The sequence below is a fragment of the Panthera pardus genome, unplaced genomic scaffold, assembly GCF_024362965.1.
Source record: "Panthera pardus isolate Hobbes unplaced genomic scaffold, ASM2436296v1 HiC_scaffold_11, whole genome shotgun sequence".
Lineage (NCBI taxonomy): Eukaryota > Metazoa > Chordata > Mammalia > Carnivora > Felidae > Panthera > Panthera pardus.
In genome coordinates, this window is record NW_026526666.1 from 66,300,694 (window position 1) to 66,317,428 (window position 16,735).

Below are 16,735 nucleotides of genomic sequence, written 5' to 3' on the forward strand. Positions count from 1 at the left end.
TGATATGCCTTGTTGATGGTCGTTTTTTGTTGACTCTAATGGGAGTTCTCTGTACTTGTTGGATTTTGATGTCTGTGTCTTTCCACAGTTTAGGAAAGTTTTCTGCTATGATTTGCTCACATAAACCTCCCACCCCTTCTGTCTTTCTCTTCATCTTCTGGGACTCCTTTGTTTCAGATGCCTTTCTTTTTTAATGAGTCACTGAGTTCTCTATGTCTTGTATCGTGCTTTTTTGCCTTACTTTCCCTCTTTTTTTCCTGCATCATTATTCTCCATAATTTTGTCTTCTATATCACTGATTCGCTGCTCTGATTCATCCACCCTTACTGCTGTGGCATCCATTCGAGATTGCATGTCACATATAGCATTTTTAATTTTGTCCTGACAAGATTTTACTTCTTTTATCTCTGCAGAAAGGGATTCTATGCTTTTTTCAACTCCAGCTAATATTCTTATTATTATGATTCTAAATTTTAGTTCAGACATCTTGCTTATATCTGTGTTGATTAAGTCCCTGGCTATCCTTTCTTCCTGTACTTTCTTTTGAGGTGAATTCCTTCATTTTGTCATTTTGGAGGAAGGAAAAGTATTAGTGAAATAAAAAAATAAAAGTTTCAAAATTAAAACCAACAGAAAAAATCAAATAAAGGGAGCTAGATGCTAGGTGTGCTCTGGTCTGGTTTTTGAAAGAAGCTTATAGAATAGAGAAAAAAGGGGAAGAAAAGAAAAAAAAGGTAAAACATTTAAAAAAAATTATACAATAAAATAGAATAGAATGAAATGAAGAAAGTAAAATAGAATAAAAAAATTTACAAGAGAATATAGTAAAAAATTTTTGTAAAAATGGGAAATAAAAATAAATTCTTTCTGTATCCAAGAATAAGAGAAAAAGGAAAGGGGGGGAAAACACCAAATAGATGGACCAGGAAACAGAAGAAAATCTGAATGAAATTACATCCTGTTTCCCCTAGAAGTCTAAATGTGAAGCACTTTATAGTCCTTACACTAAGCAGAGAGAGAGACTTGTGTTGGTCTCCTAGGGCCTGAGCTTGGTTGGCGCAGTTGGTTGGAGCCTGGTGCAAGGGCTCTCTTCTCCACTAATTGGCACTGTTTAGCTTACTGGGGTGGATTGGTTGGCAGGCATGCATGTCTATGCGAATGCATGGGAGAGGTGAAAATGGGGTCACCCAGCTTCCCAGTCTCTGGCTCTGGAACTCTGTGCTCTCACAGACCAGCAGTCAAGCACCCCACCTTTGTCTTTGGCTTCCATTCACTCCCTACTTCTACACTGTCTGTGTCCATGCTGTCAGCCTGTCAGGCGGAAGCTCCCTCCTGAATTATATCTCATATGGGGCTGTGTTTCCAAATCCCTCACTTTTGAGAAACCTGTGGCTTGGACCCCCTCTGACCCTATGGGGGAGGGTCTCGCTGGGCAATGGCCAGGTGCCCGCTTGCCCCTTGGGAACATGCATGTGGCTATGCTGTTGCAGAAGTTCAGAGATTGTAGACAGGTGCCTGCCTGCCGCAGAAAAAGTTTGGGTAATTGCATAGCAGCAGAGGTTCAGGGCTTATGGCAGAACACAACATACAGCCAGTGCCAGGTTTCATCACACCATGGTGTCTTTGTTCCAATATGAGTGAACATGGCTGTTCTCCAGGGTCTGTTGGGACCTTTGCTTGTGGGGAGACTGTACAGCCTCTACCAAATGCTCTCGTAGGAGGAGAACCACTTCTCCTCCTATGGCCCTCAGACCTCTCAGACCTCGTGTTCCAGGGGATTCACCTTTCTCTATCCTAATTCTTGGTAATTTAAATATCTTTGTAAATGGTTCTTCCAGTACCTCGGACTCTTAGTTTCTTGAATTTCTTTCCTACAGAGGTCTTTTTTTCTCCAACCTGTATCAGCTATATCTCCCATTCTCCTATCATTTAATTATAATTCTCAAATCTTAATTTGAGGCTTTGATTTTCTGCTTACCATATCTCATCTTTCTAGCTCATTTCCTTTGGTGTCCTAACTCCAGCAGTTCTTCAACACTACTTAGGCTTCTAATCCATTGTTTCTACCATCTGCTCAAGATGATTACCTCTTTCATGTTTTTTCTTCCTTCCTTACAGTGGGTTAAATCCCACGGTTAATCATTATAATCACTTTCTTGTGTATAATCCCAACTCTTTCTTTAAAGATCCTGCATGACAAAAATCCTTACTTTTGATAAATCCAACTCCATCTGTTCTGTGCCTTACAGCTAAAAGTGGCTGCAGACAAATAAAATCATGGTGTTGGTGTACCTTTAAATTCATGACCATGGTCTTTAGAGAGCCCCTTACTGTTGCTAGGCAGTCACAGTATATTTACCTGGTTTATCTACACTCCTAAATGGTTATTTTGTACTTGTCCTCTCCTCAGGCCTTTAAAGCACCTTTCCCTTATTCTCACTCTCAACTGATGCCTTTCTTTCCTGTTTTGTTTCATTGACAAAATAAAGGCAATATAAGCAAAATTCTACAAATTCCCAGCTTGGTCTCTGTTTACTTACCTGCATTTTACAAAAGTATTCTCCTTTTGTTACTCTAGATGGCTTGTCCAGTCTCCTATTGAAGACCAGGCCTCCATGTTTGCTTTGGATTGCATTCTTTATCCCCTCTGGCCTATTCAAGGATTTGACCTAATTCTTCCCTGTGTTTCCTGCATCATTGGTATTTTTCTCTAATAGACCATTACCTCTAGTAGAGCATAACCACAAACATAATGTTATGTCTTCTATTTTTCTTCCCCTTCTAATAATCACTGCATTCCTCTAGTCCCCTTGTTAACAAAACTTTCCCCAGAGAGTTGTTTATATTTCTTGTCTCTAATTTATTTATCCCCATTTCTCCTTAGCCCAATCTAAGCAAAGAATTGCTAGTGCTTCTGTCAAAGTCACCAGTGAAGTGACCACGTGACTAAATTCAGTGGTAATCTTGTCCAGTGTAATGACTTTTAAGTGCATCTATATGCACAGTTTTATATCTTTAGTTTATATTTCCACTCCAGACCTGTTCCCGGCTTTCCAGATTGATATATCCACTTGCTTATCTTCTCCATTTAAATGCTTGATACACATTTCAAACTTACCTGCCCAAAATGGAAGTCCTCATCTTCAGTCTTGCCTTTGAATTGATACCAACTTCATCTTTCCAGTTACTCAGTCTAAAATCTTTAGGATCATTACTGACTCCTTTCTGTTAGAAACTGTATCCAATATGTCGGGAAATCTCTTTGATACTATTTTCAAAATATATCCAGAATCCAGCTATTTTACATCGCTTCTATCACACTGGCATAAACCATTATCATCCTTATCTTAGTATATTCCATTAGTCTCTTCTGTGCTTCTGTCCTTCTCTGCCAACCCCTTCCCAAGTGTTTTCAACACAGCTAACAAATTTATGTATGTATGTATTATTTAAATGATTCATTTTAACGTGAATCATTTAAGTATCCTGTCACTTCAGTAGTTTCCCATTTCATTCAGAGTAAAAGTCAAAGCCCTTACATTAGCCTAAATACCTCAACATATTTCCTGTCCTTACCATCACTGTTCTTTCTGTGACCCATCTCAGTCAGTGCTCATTTGACTTCAGTTACATTAGACTCCTTGTTGTTCATTAAGTATTTTGTGCTGGTTGTTTTCTTTGCCTGAAATATTCTTTTTCTGTATATTCTCATGGTTTACTTCCTCACCTCTTTAAGTCTTTGCTCAAAAGCCATATTCCCCACGTGAGAACCACCCTCACCACCCAGTGTAAAATTACATAACTCACACCCCCATATTCTTCACCCTCCCTTTCCTGATTTATGTTTATTCCAAAGAATTATCAAGTTTTAATATTCAACTATATAGGTTGCTAACTTTATTTGTTCCTACTAAACTGTAAAACTCTATACCATCAGGGGATTTAGACTGTTCTGTTCACCACTATACCCTCAGTGTTTACAATTGTCCTGTCACAGAGTAGGTAGCTCAGTAAGTATCTGTTTAATAAATATGTATGCCCTGGGTTACGATGTAAAGATGTAAAATGTGTTTCTTAATATGTTTTTCTGTCAAAAAAAAAAGTTTGAAGTATGTTAGTAAGTTTTTACCATCAAGTTAGGAGTGCAAAAGGTATGTAGGGTTTTTATGGCAAAAAATTGTACTAAAGTTTTGTGTGGCTTTCAAGATATAGTTCAGATGTATCACAAGAGTAGTTTATTCACCCTAGATGGAATATTTTAACAAAAAAATTCTCTGGAGTAAGAGTTAAGGTACCCAGGTAACACTTACTAGATCTCTTACCCAAGTCAGTTTACTTCTTGGGCTGCAGTTCCTTATCTTTAAAGTCTTTGGGTTGAGGTGCTTGCTTATAATCTTTTCTAGGTCTTGTGATCTCTGAAAACCTACAGTATGCTAATTTTTGTTATAATGATCCTTGAAGAAGTGCGTATTAGTTTCAAGGATATACTTCTTTAATGAAGAAATTAATGACTCTTAGCTGTGTTCTTATCTAGTTGTATTTCATCATGAGCTAAAGAATTTGCGTTTTATCTTTAATGTTCATACTTATATGCTCACTTGTATATGGGAGAAACAAATTATTTGGATTCAGTCGTTCTGCTTTATCATATTTAGGAAATTATCAAAAGATGAAAAGGTAAGCTATAATATTGAAAAATTTTCAAGAACTTTAGGGAAAAAATGAATAATGTACAATCAACAGTCATTTTTTTTGTTTTGTTTTTAATTTTTCTTTTCCAGACGGTCTTAAAATCGCTACATTTGCCAAAAAACAACAGTCTTTATGTCCTTACACCAGACTTGCCACCACCTTCATCATCTAGTCATGCTGGGTAAGGTGTTTACTTTTCCTGGGAGTCTGAAATGGAAAGTTTGATTGTTACATTGCTTTAAGCTGTATGTAAATATCAAAATGAAATCAAATCAAAATCTTGTTGAAGCATAAACTTACCACCAACTATTAACTATATAAAATTTCAAACTATTTTGGTCTGGATGGTTTGTTTGATTTTAGTGGTGGAATTTTTTTCCAAAGAAAATCTTTAGCAAAACTCCATTATGGAAAAAATAGTCAAAAATGGTACTGCTCTAGGGTGTCTGGGTGGCTCACTTGGTTAAACGTCTGACTCAATTTGGCTGAGGTCATGATCTCAGAGTCCTGAGATTGAGCCCCATGTCAGGCTCTGTGTTGAGCACTGAACCTCATTAACATTTTCATTCTCTGCCCCTCCCCAGCTTGTTCCATCTCCCTCTCTAAAATTAAAAAAAAAAAAAAAAGTGCTGCTCTGTTTGAAGGGGAGGGACTAGTATTAGAAGGAAGAGATTGAGTAAATGGAACTCTAGCTTTCCCCATGGCTAAAGAAGGCATACTTTTGAGGGAAGTTCATCAGGTCCTGCAGAATAGGGTTTGAAAAGCACTGATACATTTTTGTTAAGCTTTTCTATTTGAAATAAAGAATCTTATCCTTTTTTCATTATTCTTGAAACTCAAGACATTTATAGAATGATTAAAATATTTTAATATTAAATTATATATTACATTGTTAATGCTAGATAAAGCAAACTGATCCAAAGTAAATGATTATGCCAGTAATAGAGTCATAATGTTTGTGAGTACAGTATCACTCCAGAACTACATTTGTTTTTAGATTTTCACAATTTTTATACATGTTTCTTTCTTTCTTAATACAATTTGGTGATTTTGTGTGGTAGAGACCTGTGTGCTTAAACTATGAATATTGTCAACCTTTTCCCCTCCCACCTATGACATATCTTTATTATTATGTATTAAAAGGAAAAAATTACTCTTTTTCTCTCATACACTATTCACAGAATACTTCTGGCTATGAAATGTGTGGTGTTCTTTCCCTCCCACACCAGGCAGTTTTTCAATGCCAGTTCTACAATTTTAATTTAATTCTGATATTATCTACCTGAAGACAGCATAAAATCCCATAGGTTCGGGGCTTAGTCCTCTAAAATTGTCCCCACATTAGACACAAGTTCAATATTTGGAAATATTCCTTCCTTTTCTATTTTTTGGAATAGTTTGAGAAGAATAGGTAATAGTTCTTCTTTAAATATTTGGTAGGCTTCACCTATGAAGCCATCGGGTCCTGGGCTTTTGTTTTTGGGAGTGTTTTGATTACTGATTCAATTTCTTTGCTGGTAAGTGGTCTGTTCAAACATTCTATTCATGTTTCAGTTTGGGTAGGTTATGTTTCTAGAAACTTACCTATTTCTTCTGGGTTGTCCAATTTGTTGGCACATAGTCTTTCATAAAATTCTCTTATAATTGTGCTCCTGTGGTGTTTGTTGTTACTTCTCCTCTTTCCTTTGTGATTTTATTTGGGTCCCTTTTTTTTTTTTTCTTGATAAATCTGGCTAGAGGATTATTAATTTTACTGATTTTTTTTTTTTTTCCAAAGAACCAGATCCTGGTTTCATTGATCTGTTGTTTTTTTAAGTTTCTTTATCATTTATTTATTCTCTAATCTTTATTATTCCCTTCCTTTGACTGGTTTTAGGTTTTGTTTGTTCTTTTTGTAGCTTTAGGTATAAGGTTAGGTTGTTTATTTGACATTTTCTTGCTTTTGAGGTAAGCCTGTTTTGCTGTAAACTTCCCTCTTAGAACCATTTTTGCTGCATCCCAAATGTTTTGAACCATTGTATTTTCATTTTCATTTGTTTCCATGTACCTTTTAATTTCTTCTTTTATTTCTTTGTTGATTCATTCATTGTTTCATAGCATGTTATGTAATCTCTATGTGTTTCTGCGCTTCCCAGACTTTTTTTTCATGTGATTGGTTTCTAGTTTCATAGCTTTCTGGTCAGAAAACATGCATGGTATGACTTTGATCATTTTAAATTTGACAAGACCTGTTTTGTGGATCTCTTCTGGAGAATGTTCCATGGGAACTTGAGAAGAATATGTATTCTGCTATTTTAGGATAAGATGTTCTGAATATATCTGGTAAATCTCTCTGGTCTATTGTGTCATTCAAAGCCATTGTTTCTTTGTTGATATTCTGTTTAGATTATTTATCCATTGATGTAAGTGGGGTGTTAAAGTCTCTTCCTAGTATTGTATTTTCCTTGATTAGTTCCTTTATGTTTGTTAGTAACTATTTTAGGTCTATCTAGTAACTATTTGGGTCTATCCATTATAGGTGTATAAAATTTATAATTGTTATATTTTGTTGGATTGTCCTTTTTATTATTATATATATAGTCTCTTCCTTTGTCTTTTGTTATAGTCTTTGTTTTAAACTTTATTTTGTCTGATAAAAGTATTACTAATATGGCTTTCTTTTGACAATTTGCATGATAAATATTTCTCCATCACCTCACTTTCAATGTGCTGGTGTCTTTAGGTTGGATTATTTTGTCCATCTATGTATTGTCATTTTATTACTTGTTTTGTGTTTGTTTCTGAAGATTTTCTCTGATCCTTTCCTGTCTTTCTATCTTTCATGGTTTGCTGGTTTTCTTTAGTGATATATTTGTATTTCTTTCTCTTTATTCTTTGCATATGTATTAGTTTTTGATTTGTGGTTACCATTAGGTTTGTATATGACACCTTCTGCATATAGCAGTCTATATTAAGTTGATGGCCTTTCAAGTTTGAACCAATTCTTTATTCCTCTTCTCCCAGGTTTGAGAAATATGATGTCATATGTTACATCTTTTTATATTGTGACTTCCTTGGCTGGTTGTTACAGATATATTTATTTTTGCTATTTTTGTGTTTCCTACCTTTATAATGTCACTTTTGCCTCTCCACTCAAAGAGTCTCTCAATATTTCTTGCAGGGCTGGTTTAGTGGTCATGAACTTCTTTAGTTTTTGTTTGTTTGGGAAACTCTTTATCTGTCCTTTTATTTTGAATGATAGCCTTCCTGGATAGAGTCTCCTTGGCTGCACATTTTTCCCATTTAGCATTAGAACTTATCATGCCTTTCCTTTCTGGTTTAGAAAGTTTCAGCTGAAGTATCCCCTGCCAGCCCTTTTGGTTTTCCCATATAAATGACTGTCTTCTTTTTCTTGCTGCTTTTAAATTTTTTTCTTTATCGTTGTATTTGGCGTTTTAATTATAATATGTGTTGTTGTGAATCTGCTTTTGTTGATTTTGATGGGGTTCTTTGTGCCTATCCTGGCTCCGAATATCTGTTTCCTTCCTCAGATTTGGGAAGTTTTCAGCTATTATTTCTTCAAATAAATTCTCTTACCCCCTTTCCTTCTTTTTCTTCTGGGACTCCTATAATGCTAATGTTACTATGTTTGATGGAGTCACTGAATTCCGTCAGTCTTCTCATTTTGAATAATTCTTTTTTCTCTCTTTTGTTCAGCTTGATTATTTTCCATTACTCTGTCTTCTAGGTCATTAATTCATTCCTTTGCTTCTTCCAGCCTGCTGTTCATTCCATCAAGTATGTTTATTTCATTTATCAAGCTCTTTATCTTTGCTGTTATTCCTTACCTCTGTGTTAAGGGTCTCATTCATGCCTTCTACTCTTTTCTCAAGTGCAGTGAGTAATTCTCATGATCATTACTTTAAATTCTCTATCAGGCATGTTACTTATATCTGTTTCACCTAGAATTCTGGTTATGGCCTTGTCCTGTTCTTTGATTTTTGATACGTTTTTCTATCTTTTCATTCTGTCTTAATTTCTATCCCTATTTCTGTGTGGTAGGTCAGCTATGTATGCTGTTCTTGAGTATAATAGCATTCTGAAGAAGAGATCCTGTAGTGCCCTGTTGTGTATTATTCCCTCTCCCCAAGGGTATGGTGATTCCAGGAGTGTCTACAGTGTGTTTTATGTGCACTCTGTTGTTTCGTTCTGGGTGCTTTATCCCCAGGTCAGTCATCTGTAGAGGTTTTCTTTGCCTGTTGTGGGCAGTGTTTGGCCCTTTGCCTGAATGTGACACCTTTTAACTAGGTGTGCTCTGGTGTATCTGTGAAATGAGACCTGTTGCTACCACTGTGGAACTTGAAGCTCCACAAAACTCCCGTGTTTGGAGATAAGGTGTGAGCACAGGTTTGGGCTGATCTTTTGGAGCCAGAGGCTGTCACACTGAACTCTTATACAAGCATGACTGGGAAGGGTGGTTCTTTTGGAGCATGGGGGTGGGGCTTGGTGTAAGCAAGTTAGGTCATGAGTGTCCGTGCTGCACTGGTCCCTGTAGGTGGTCCGTGACCCTGCTCATGCTGAGGGGAAGTGAGTGAAATGGTGTTGGTCTGTTCCTTTGTTCCTATAGTGGTGTCTTTGTGAATGCTGCCTCTCTGGGATGTGCTCTGAAATGAGCAAATAGCCTGCCTACTGTGTGCCCCAGGTGGTCTTCAGATCACTGTTTCCATTCTATGTGTCCCTGGATTATTTGACTGCCTTCTCTCCAAGAGCACTGCAATGCCCTTTGGGCTCTATTCCCCCAAGCTGGATGACCTTTAAAACTTCAGGCTTGGGTTGCCTGGGTGGCTCAGTCAGTTAAGCATCCAACTCAATCTTAGCTCATGTCTTGATCTCACGGTTGTGAGTTCAAGCCCCATGTTGGGCTTCATGCTGGGCATGAAGCCTACTTAAACAAACAAACAAACAAACAAACAAACAAAACTTCCAGGCCTTAAGATCTACTAATTGTAGGAAATTTGGCCCTTTTTGCTTTCCTAGCCAATTGCTATGGGAATTCGTTTTCCCTATGTGCTCCCCTCTGTGCTGGTCTGTCTCTCACCTTTATTCGAGACCAGGGATCCCTTCTCACCACGGCAGCCACAAATCCAGTTTTCTCCCAAACCATGTCTCCACATGTCTTACCTTCTTTGATTGGCCTCTTCTCTGCCTTTCATTGTGGAGTCTGTTCTGCCAGTCTTTAGGTGGATTTCTAGGGTATTTAGGATGATTTGATAATTATCTAGCTGTATTCCTGGGACAAGGCAAACTTCAGGTTCCTATACTCTGCTGCCATCTTCCAACTTGGCTTTATGGATTTTTACCAAGTTATACTGATGCTGTTTCCTTTGTTGGAACAGTAAGACAGAAGAATTCAAAGCCAAACAGAAGATACAGAAGCACAAACTATCTGGGGGGGAGGAAGGACATGTAGAGGCTCCTTGTAATGAAAAATCATATCAATGCATATTTTATTCAAGTCTAACTAAAATCCAAGTTGTTTTTCTCTTAGTGTGTTAATCTAATGTATCTTTCAGTAAAACTAGAGATTATTTTCCCTTTTTTTGGTGATATATATCTGAATTTTGATTTCATGGGAGACCATTAAAAAAATTCATTTAGAACCTTAAAAGCTAATGGTTATAATTATTTTTAACTTGTGGTTTTAATTTTTTATTCTACCAAATAAAAATAAGTTTTCAGGGGCACCTGGGTGGCCCAGTTGGTTGAGTGTCCAGCTTCAGCTCTGTTGAAGATCTCATGGTTCATGAGTTTGAGTCTCACATGGAGCTCACTGCTGTCAGCATGGAGCCTGCTTCCAATCTTTTGTTTCCCTCTCTCTCTGCCCCTCTCCTGCTCATGCTTTCTCTCTGTCTCAAAAATAAATAAAACATTAAAAATATGTTTTCAACATTGTAACTATATAGTAGACTCTAAAAACAAATTTCCTATTGAGTTATATAACATATCATATTATCTAATCTGGTAGATAAAGTTTGTAATTTGTTACCTAATTTATAATCTAAACAGGATAAAATAAGGGGTAATTCTGATTCTTAATGTTATTTGAGAATTGGCAAGTGAATAGAAGAACTCTGGAATTGGTTGTTGTAAATAGGAGAATTTATATATATAATGTCCCCATTCCTTTCTTCATCTCAAATTTGGGAATTTTGAAAAAAAAATAGTTTATTTTATTTAGGTGGTTCATTTGATGTTTAATTGGTTTTATTATTATTTTTTTCTTTGAGATGAGTCAATGTATATTAGAAGATGGAGAAGAGTTGGATAATAACCTGCTTGTTAATTGCAGTGGAGGACTATGATGAGGTCCTGCTGCCAGATTTTACCATTGCAGTTCCAGTGAAATGGCAAACTTTAGGTTCATTCTTTATAAAGTATCAGTCTTCTATAATCGGACCAGGCAATATGGTATTATAGTGTCACTCCTAGACAAAGTTTATTATAACCAAGTCAGGAAAGTATTATGATTGTAATCTATTTCTCCAGACAAAGGACACTAAGGTATAATGAGAAAAATCCTAGATTACTCTCCCAGTTTAGCTGCGGCCCCAGATTTTTCATTTATAAAATGGGAAGCATTGTTTTTAGTTGTCAGTGTGGTTGTAAAAATTCATTAAGCAGCAGTGGTACATTATATGTAAATGCATAAATTACAAAGCACAATAAATAAAATGATTTATTTATGCTGATAAATACCATTAGTAATTAGTAATTACCATTAGTAATTTATTAAATATTAAAATAACCCTGCTAGTATGCAGCGTGATTTTGATTCATCTATTTTATAAATGAGGAAATTGAGGTATTTAGAAGACTTTTGGATTGTTCAAGGTGAATAGTAAATACTTCTCACTCTGAAGTCTCTGTGACTCTGCATCTAATATGGCTTTTGGATTCTTGACACAAATGTATAAGACTTTAAAGATGTCTTCTCTTGGGGCGCCTGGATGGCTCAGTCAGTTAAACATCCAACTCTGAAGTTTGACTCAGGTCATGATCTCATGGTCGTGAGATTGAGCCCTGCGTCGGACTCTGTGCTGAGTGTGGGGCCTGCTTGGGATTCTCTCTCTCCCCCTCTTTTTCTCCCTGTCCCTCACTTGTGCTTGCACTCTCTCTCAAAATAAATAAATAAACATTAAAAAGGTAAATATGCCTTTTCTTTTGGAGGCAGTTGTTTAGATTGAGATTTTTTTTCCCTTGTAATTGTTATATACTCTTTGAAGGGCATTACATTAGTTCACTCATTGTAGTTCTTCTCAGGAATATTCATGAAATTTCAGTGTGTGATTCCCTTTTTTTTTTTTTTTTCCAATGTATCCTTAATCATTTATTAAAATGTAGATATAAAATAACATGCTCTTAAATTATTTACTTATAAACCATTTTATTTTCAAGGTTTGATGAGAACTGTAGATAAAAATTGTTTTAATGTTTGTTTATTTTTGAGAGAGAGAGAGAGACAGAGACAGATGATGAGTGGGGAAGAGACAGAGAGAAAGACACAGAACTTGAAGTGGGCTCCAGGCTCTGCCTGGTCAGCACAGAGCCCAACGTGGGGCTTGAACGGCAAGATTGTGACCTGAACCGAAATCGGATGCTCAACCAACTGAGCCATCCAGGCACCCCAAGAACTGTACATATAGAGAACAGTACATTTTAAACCATGTCCTATAAGAATTTTTTTCTTGATTTTACTACCACTAGGGGGTGCCTGGTAATTGAGTCTTTTACGTATTTACAATTTCTGAAAAAAGAAAACATTAAGAGCAGAAAATTATATATAGATTTATAATTACATTTAGAATTATATTTGAATGTAAATTATATTTTTCAGAAGATAGAATATCAAGCTTTCTGAAAATTTAAGAGCAAACTCTTTAATCATAACCTTTATAACAGTTGAAAATCATTTAAAAACACTTTTTAATAAGTCAGATTTCACTAATTAATAGGTGAAATAGTACCTCAATGGCAAAACTTCAGACTATACTATCAGTGATAGTAAAATTAGCAAGGGGGAAAAAAACCGGTTAATTATACAGGTTTCATATTATTATAGGAAAAATTTTAGTCTATCCAAGATTTATTGGTTACATAGTGAATAAAAATAAGTTCTGTTTTCCTTTTAATTTTTTTTAATATATGAAATTTATTTTCAAATTGGTTTCCATACAACACCCAGTGCTCATCCCAAAAGATGCCCTCTTCAATGCCAATCACCTACCCTCCCCTCCCTCCCACCCCCCATCAACCCTCAGTTTGTTCTCAGTTTTTAAGAGTCTCATGCTTTGGCTGTCTCCCACTCTAACCTCTTTTTTAAAAATAAGTTCTGTTTTCAATGAGCTTATATACTCTTCATTAAAAGTATTAGGCTTGTTTTTTAATTCATCTCTTTACAGAAACTTTGCTTAGATATAACTCACTCTTAGTGTTCTGTCTGCCACTCAGGTTGATTCATTCAGTAAGCTCCTCTTTCCATCTACTCTAAAGGTTGGTGTTCCTGGGAGTTCTTTTCTCAGCAGTTCCTCCTACTGTAACGTCTCCCTGATACCTACTCTCAGTCCTTCACTTTCCAAATATGTATAGATGACACACAAATACCTATTTATAAACCCACATGTCCTAGTTGCCAATGGAGCTTTTCACTGGTGTGTGTCCATATGCAATTCAAAGTCATGTTTAGAACTGAGAAATGTGTACTACTATATATTTTTTTTTATCTTAAAGTACAATGGTTCAAAATACTGCAGTGTAGTTCTATTAGGATGATAATTATTTAACAGGTCATTGAGTTTGGCATATAAGTAATTGATGACTTTTTTGAGATTATTTCTGATAGAAAAAATGAGAACCAGATTATAGTAGATTTTAAGAGATAAGAGAGAAGTGAGGAATTGGAGTTACTGTTATTTCAGAAAAGTCAACTATGCAGAGAAGAAGTTGAAGGATGAGTAGCATCAAGAGACTAGAGAATTAGAAGAGGAGAAAGACACAGCAGATAAGAAAAATTTGAAAATATAAAACCAAAACTAGGGCTGTTGCCAAAGAGGGCATGGGAGTGGCTTAGCTCCCATGAGCTAAGCTCCCATGATCGAGAGAGAGAAAACACAGATAGCAGGTATGTGTGACTGAGCAAGGATGTTTTGGTCTCTTCTTATAAAGACACCAACTCTATCGGATTAGGGCCCCACTCTTAAGACCTCATTTAATCTTGATTACCGCTTAAAGACTGTCTCCAAATAGTCATATTGGGGGTTAGGGATTCAACATAAGAATTCTGGTTGGGGAGAGGGGAAATGCATTTTAGTCCACAGCAGGGATGCAGAGTGGAGTACAGGGTTTAAGTATGGAAATGAAGTTAGCCAGCAGGTTTAGTGACAGTAGGAAAGATAGGAGAATAATAGATTGAAGCAAATGGAGAATGTTTCTGGGTTCTGGATTTTTAGAGCTATTGTAGTAAAAGTTAGTGACAAAGTACAAATTATAGATAATGACTGAGATAGAAGATAAGTAATAGTTACAAGAATAAAAATGTTAAGTATGAAGTTAAAGTGCTTGGTAGGTGACAGTGACACAACATTTACCATTTATAAAGACAGGTTTTTTTGCCAAGTCTTTTATATATATATATATATATGAGATATTAATATATATCTCATATATATATATATATCTCATATATATAGATATATATATATATGAGATATTAAATCTTCACAATAAATCAGAAATATTATTAACCAAATTTTGTAGATGGGGAAACTGAGTTAGGGGTAGTGGTGAGGTGGTGAGAAAGAGTGATTATTGGGAGTTCATTTAGGTTCTTGTTTGAAGAAAGCTAGATAGCCTAATTAACTTTAGTCTGTATTAGAAAAAACATACACATAGGTATAATGTGTATGTATGTGTACACATATGTAAATGTGTATAACATTTAGTATAAATGTTATAACTAAATGGGATAATGTTAAAGAATAACCTGCATACTTCTAGAATAAGAAAGAGAATGGTAAAACTTAGTGCATCAGCAAACAATAATATGAAAAAAGGAGCACAGGAAACAAGGAAAGTAGAAGAAAAACAAAATATGGTAGCAAAAAAAAAAGAAATCAGGTATATTGAAATCTCAGTAAAATATTAAACTCTGCTATTAAAAGCTCTCATATAGGAGTTTTAAAAATAGTCCACTATATGTTCTTTACCAGAGAAACATTTTTTGAAGAAATGGCATAGAAAAGGGAAAATAAAGGGACAGAAAATGATATTCTAGCCAATATTAATTAAAAGAATGTATAGCATTCTTTTCACAACACAAGTTGTGAACTTGTGTGTACAAATCAGCAAAATTGACAAAATCACCGGAAGAAATAGATTAACCACAATCATATACAAACATCTTTCAAAAACTAATGAATTAAACAATTGTATTCTTGCCAGCTGTAGAAGATTTGAATAGCTGAATTAAACACAAGTGCAATACTAATGAAAATTGGCCATGTACTAGAACACAAAGCTAGTATCAAAAAATTGCTATCATACTGACTTCATTCTCTGGCCATCATGCAACAAAATTACAAGTGAAGTTATAATAAAAGATATTTCTGAGATCCTCCATACTTTTGGATACTACAGATAATTTATTTCAAAATTATAGGTTAAAATGAAATCATAGTAGCAATCACTGGATATTTAGAAATGAACATAACTGAGAGTGCTAGATACTAAAACTTAGAATATAACCAAAGTGGTACTTAGAGGGAAATACGTAATCTTAAGTCCACTAATTAAAAGACAAGAAAGATAGAAAACACTTGCATTGTATGTTCAACTTAAAAAAATAGAGAAATAACAACAGAGTTAACCAAAAGTAAATAGAAGGAAAGAAAGATTAAAAAGCAGAAGTTATTGATAGAGGTAATCAACATCAAATTAACTCTGTTTGGAAAGTCAAGACAGGAAAAAGTAAGAGGCAAGCACAAATAAAAATATCAGAAATGAAAAAGGGAACTTAACTACAGATTCATAAAAGTTTTCATAATAAGGTAACTATTAAATAATACTAAAGCAAGTAAGAAATTAGTAAATTTTAAAACAAAATTATACGTAAATAATAACAGAAGATCTTAAAAGTGTCCCATAAATGTAATGAGCTAGGCAGCCTTCACTTCTTGGCATGAGGTTAACCTTTATTTTTGTCTACTGTTCCTTAAGGTTTTCCCATCAAAATATGTAGTAATGGAAGGAGCTCTGGCTTTATAGAACACATAGACTGTTCAGTCCTGTATTTGCCTGACACTGGCCTTTTGGCCTAAGGCAACATTTTTCCTCTATAAGTCTTAGTTTCCTTAGTATTATTTCATGTACGGCTATCTTCTCCAATCAGATCCTGAGCTTTGAAAAGCAAGGGGCACCTGGGTGGCTCAGTCAGTTGAGCATCCAACTTCAGCTTAGGTCATGATCTCTCAGTCCATGAGTTTGAGCCCTGTGTCAGGCTCTGTGCTGACAGCTCAGAGCCTGAAGCCTGCTTCCGATTCTGTCTCCCCCTCTCTCTGTCCCTCCCCTGCTTGTGCACTCTCTCTCTGTCTCTCAAAAAATGAATAAATGTTAAAAAAAATTTTTTTAAAAAAAGAAAAGCAAGAACATTCTTAATGAGCATCTTCCTCAACTTATGAAAGTGTCATGTATGTAAAAGGCCCTTAATAACAAACATTTGTTGTAATGAATGTGAGAAGTTTCATGACTAATTGAAGAATGTCACTTTTGGTTCTTGCATCCGTACTCTCTCCATTGGCTGTTTTGCTAGTTGTCAAATTCATCATAAGGTGTTTTTCAGATAAGTTGAGAGTCCTATCTATCATGTTATTTATGCAGGATGTCAATTTTTCACTCATTTACCAGATATAGATTGAGTGCCATCTTACAATATGTTAAGTTATTGTTCTAGGTGCTAGAGATATAATGAGAAACAAGCTGACAAGGTGCTTGCTTTCATGCAGTTTACAGT

The 16,735-nt window shown here is 35.5% G+C and overlaps 1 protein-coding gene across 4 annotated transcripts in view; it reads left to right on the forward strand.

The window, feature by feature from the left end:
* FAF1 (Fas associated factor 1) overlaps positions 1-16,735 on the forward strand; it is a 514,818-nt gene that overhangs the window by 217,738 nt on the left and 280,345 nt on the right. For all 4 annotated transcript variants that reach the window (XM_053895524.1, XM_019449338.2, XM_053895535.1 and 1 more), the window contains one exon: positions 4,782-4,873. In XM_053895524.1, the coding sequence (XP_053751499.1) occupies positions 4,782-4,873 (92 nt within the window). The remainder of the gene's footprint in view (positions 1-4,781; positions 4,874-16,735) is intronic.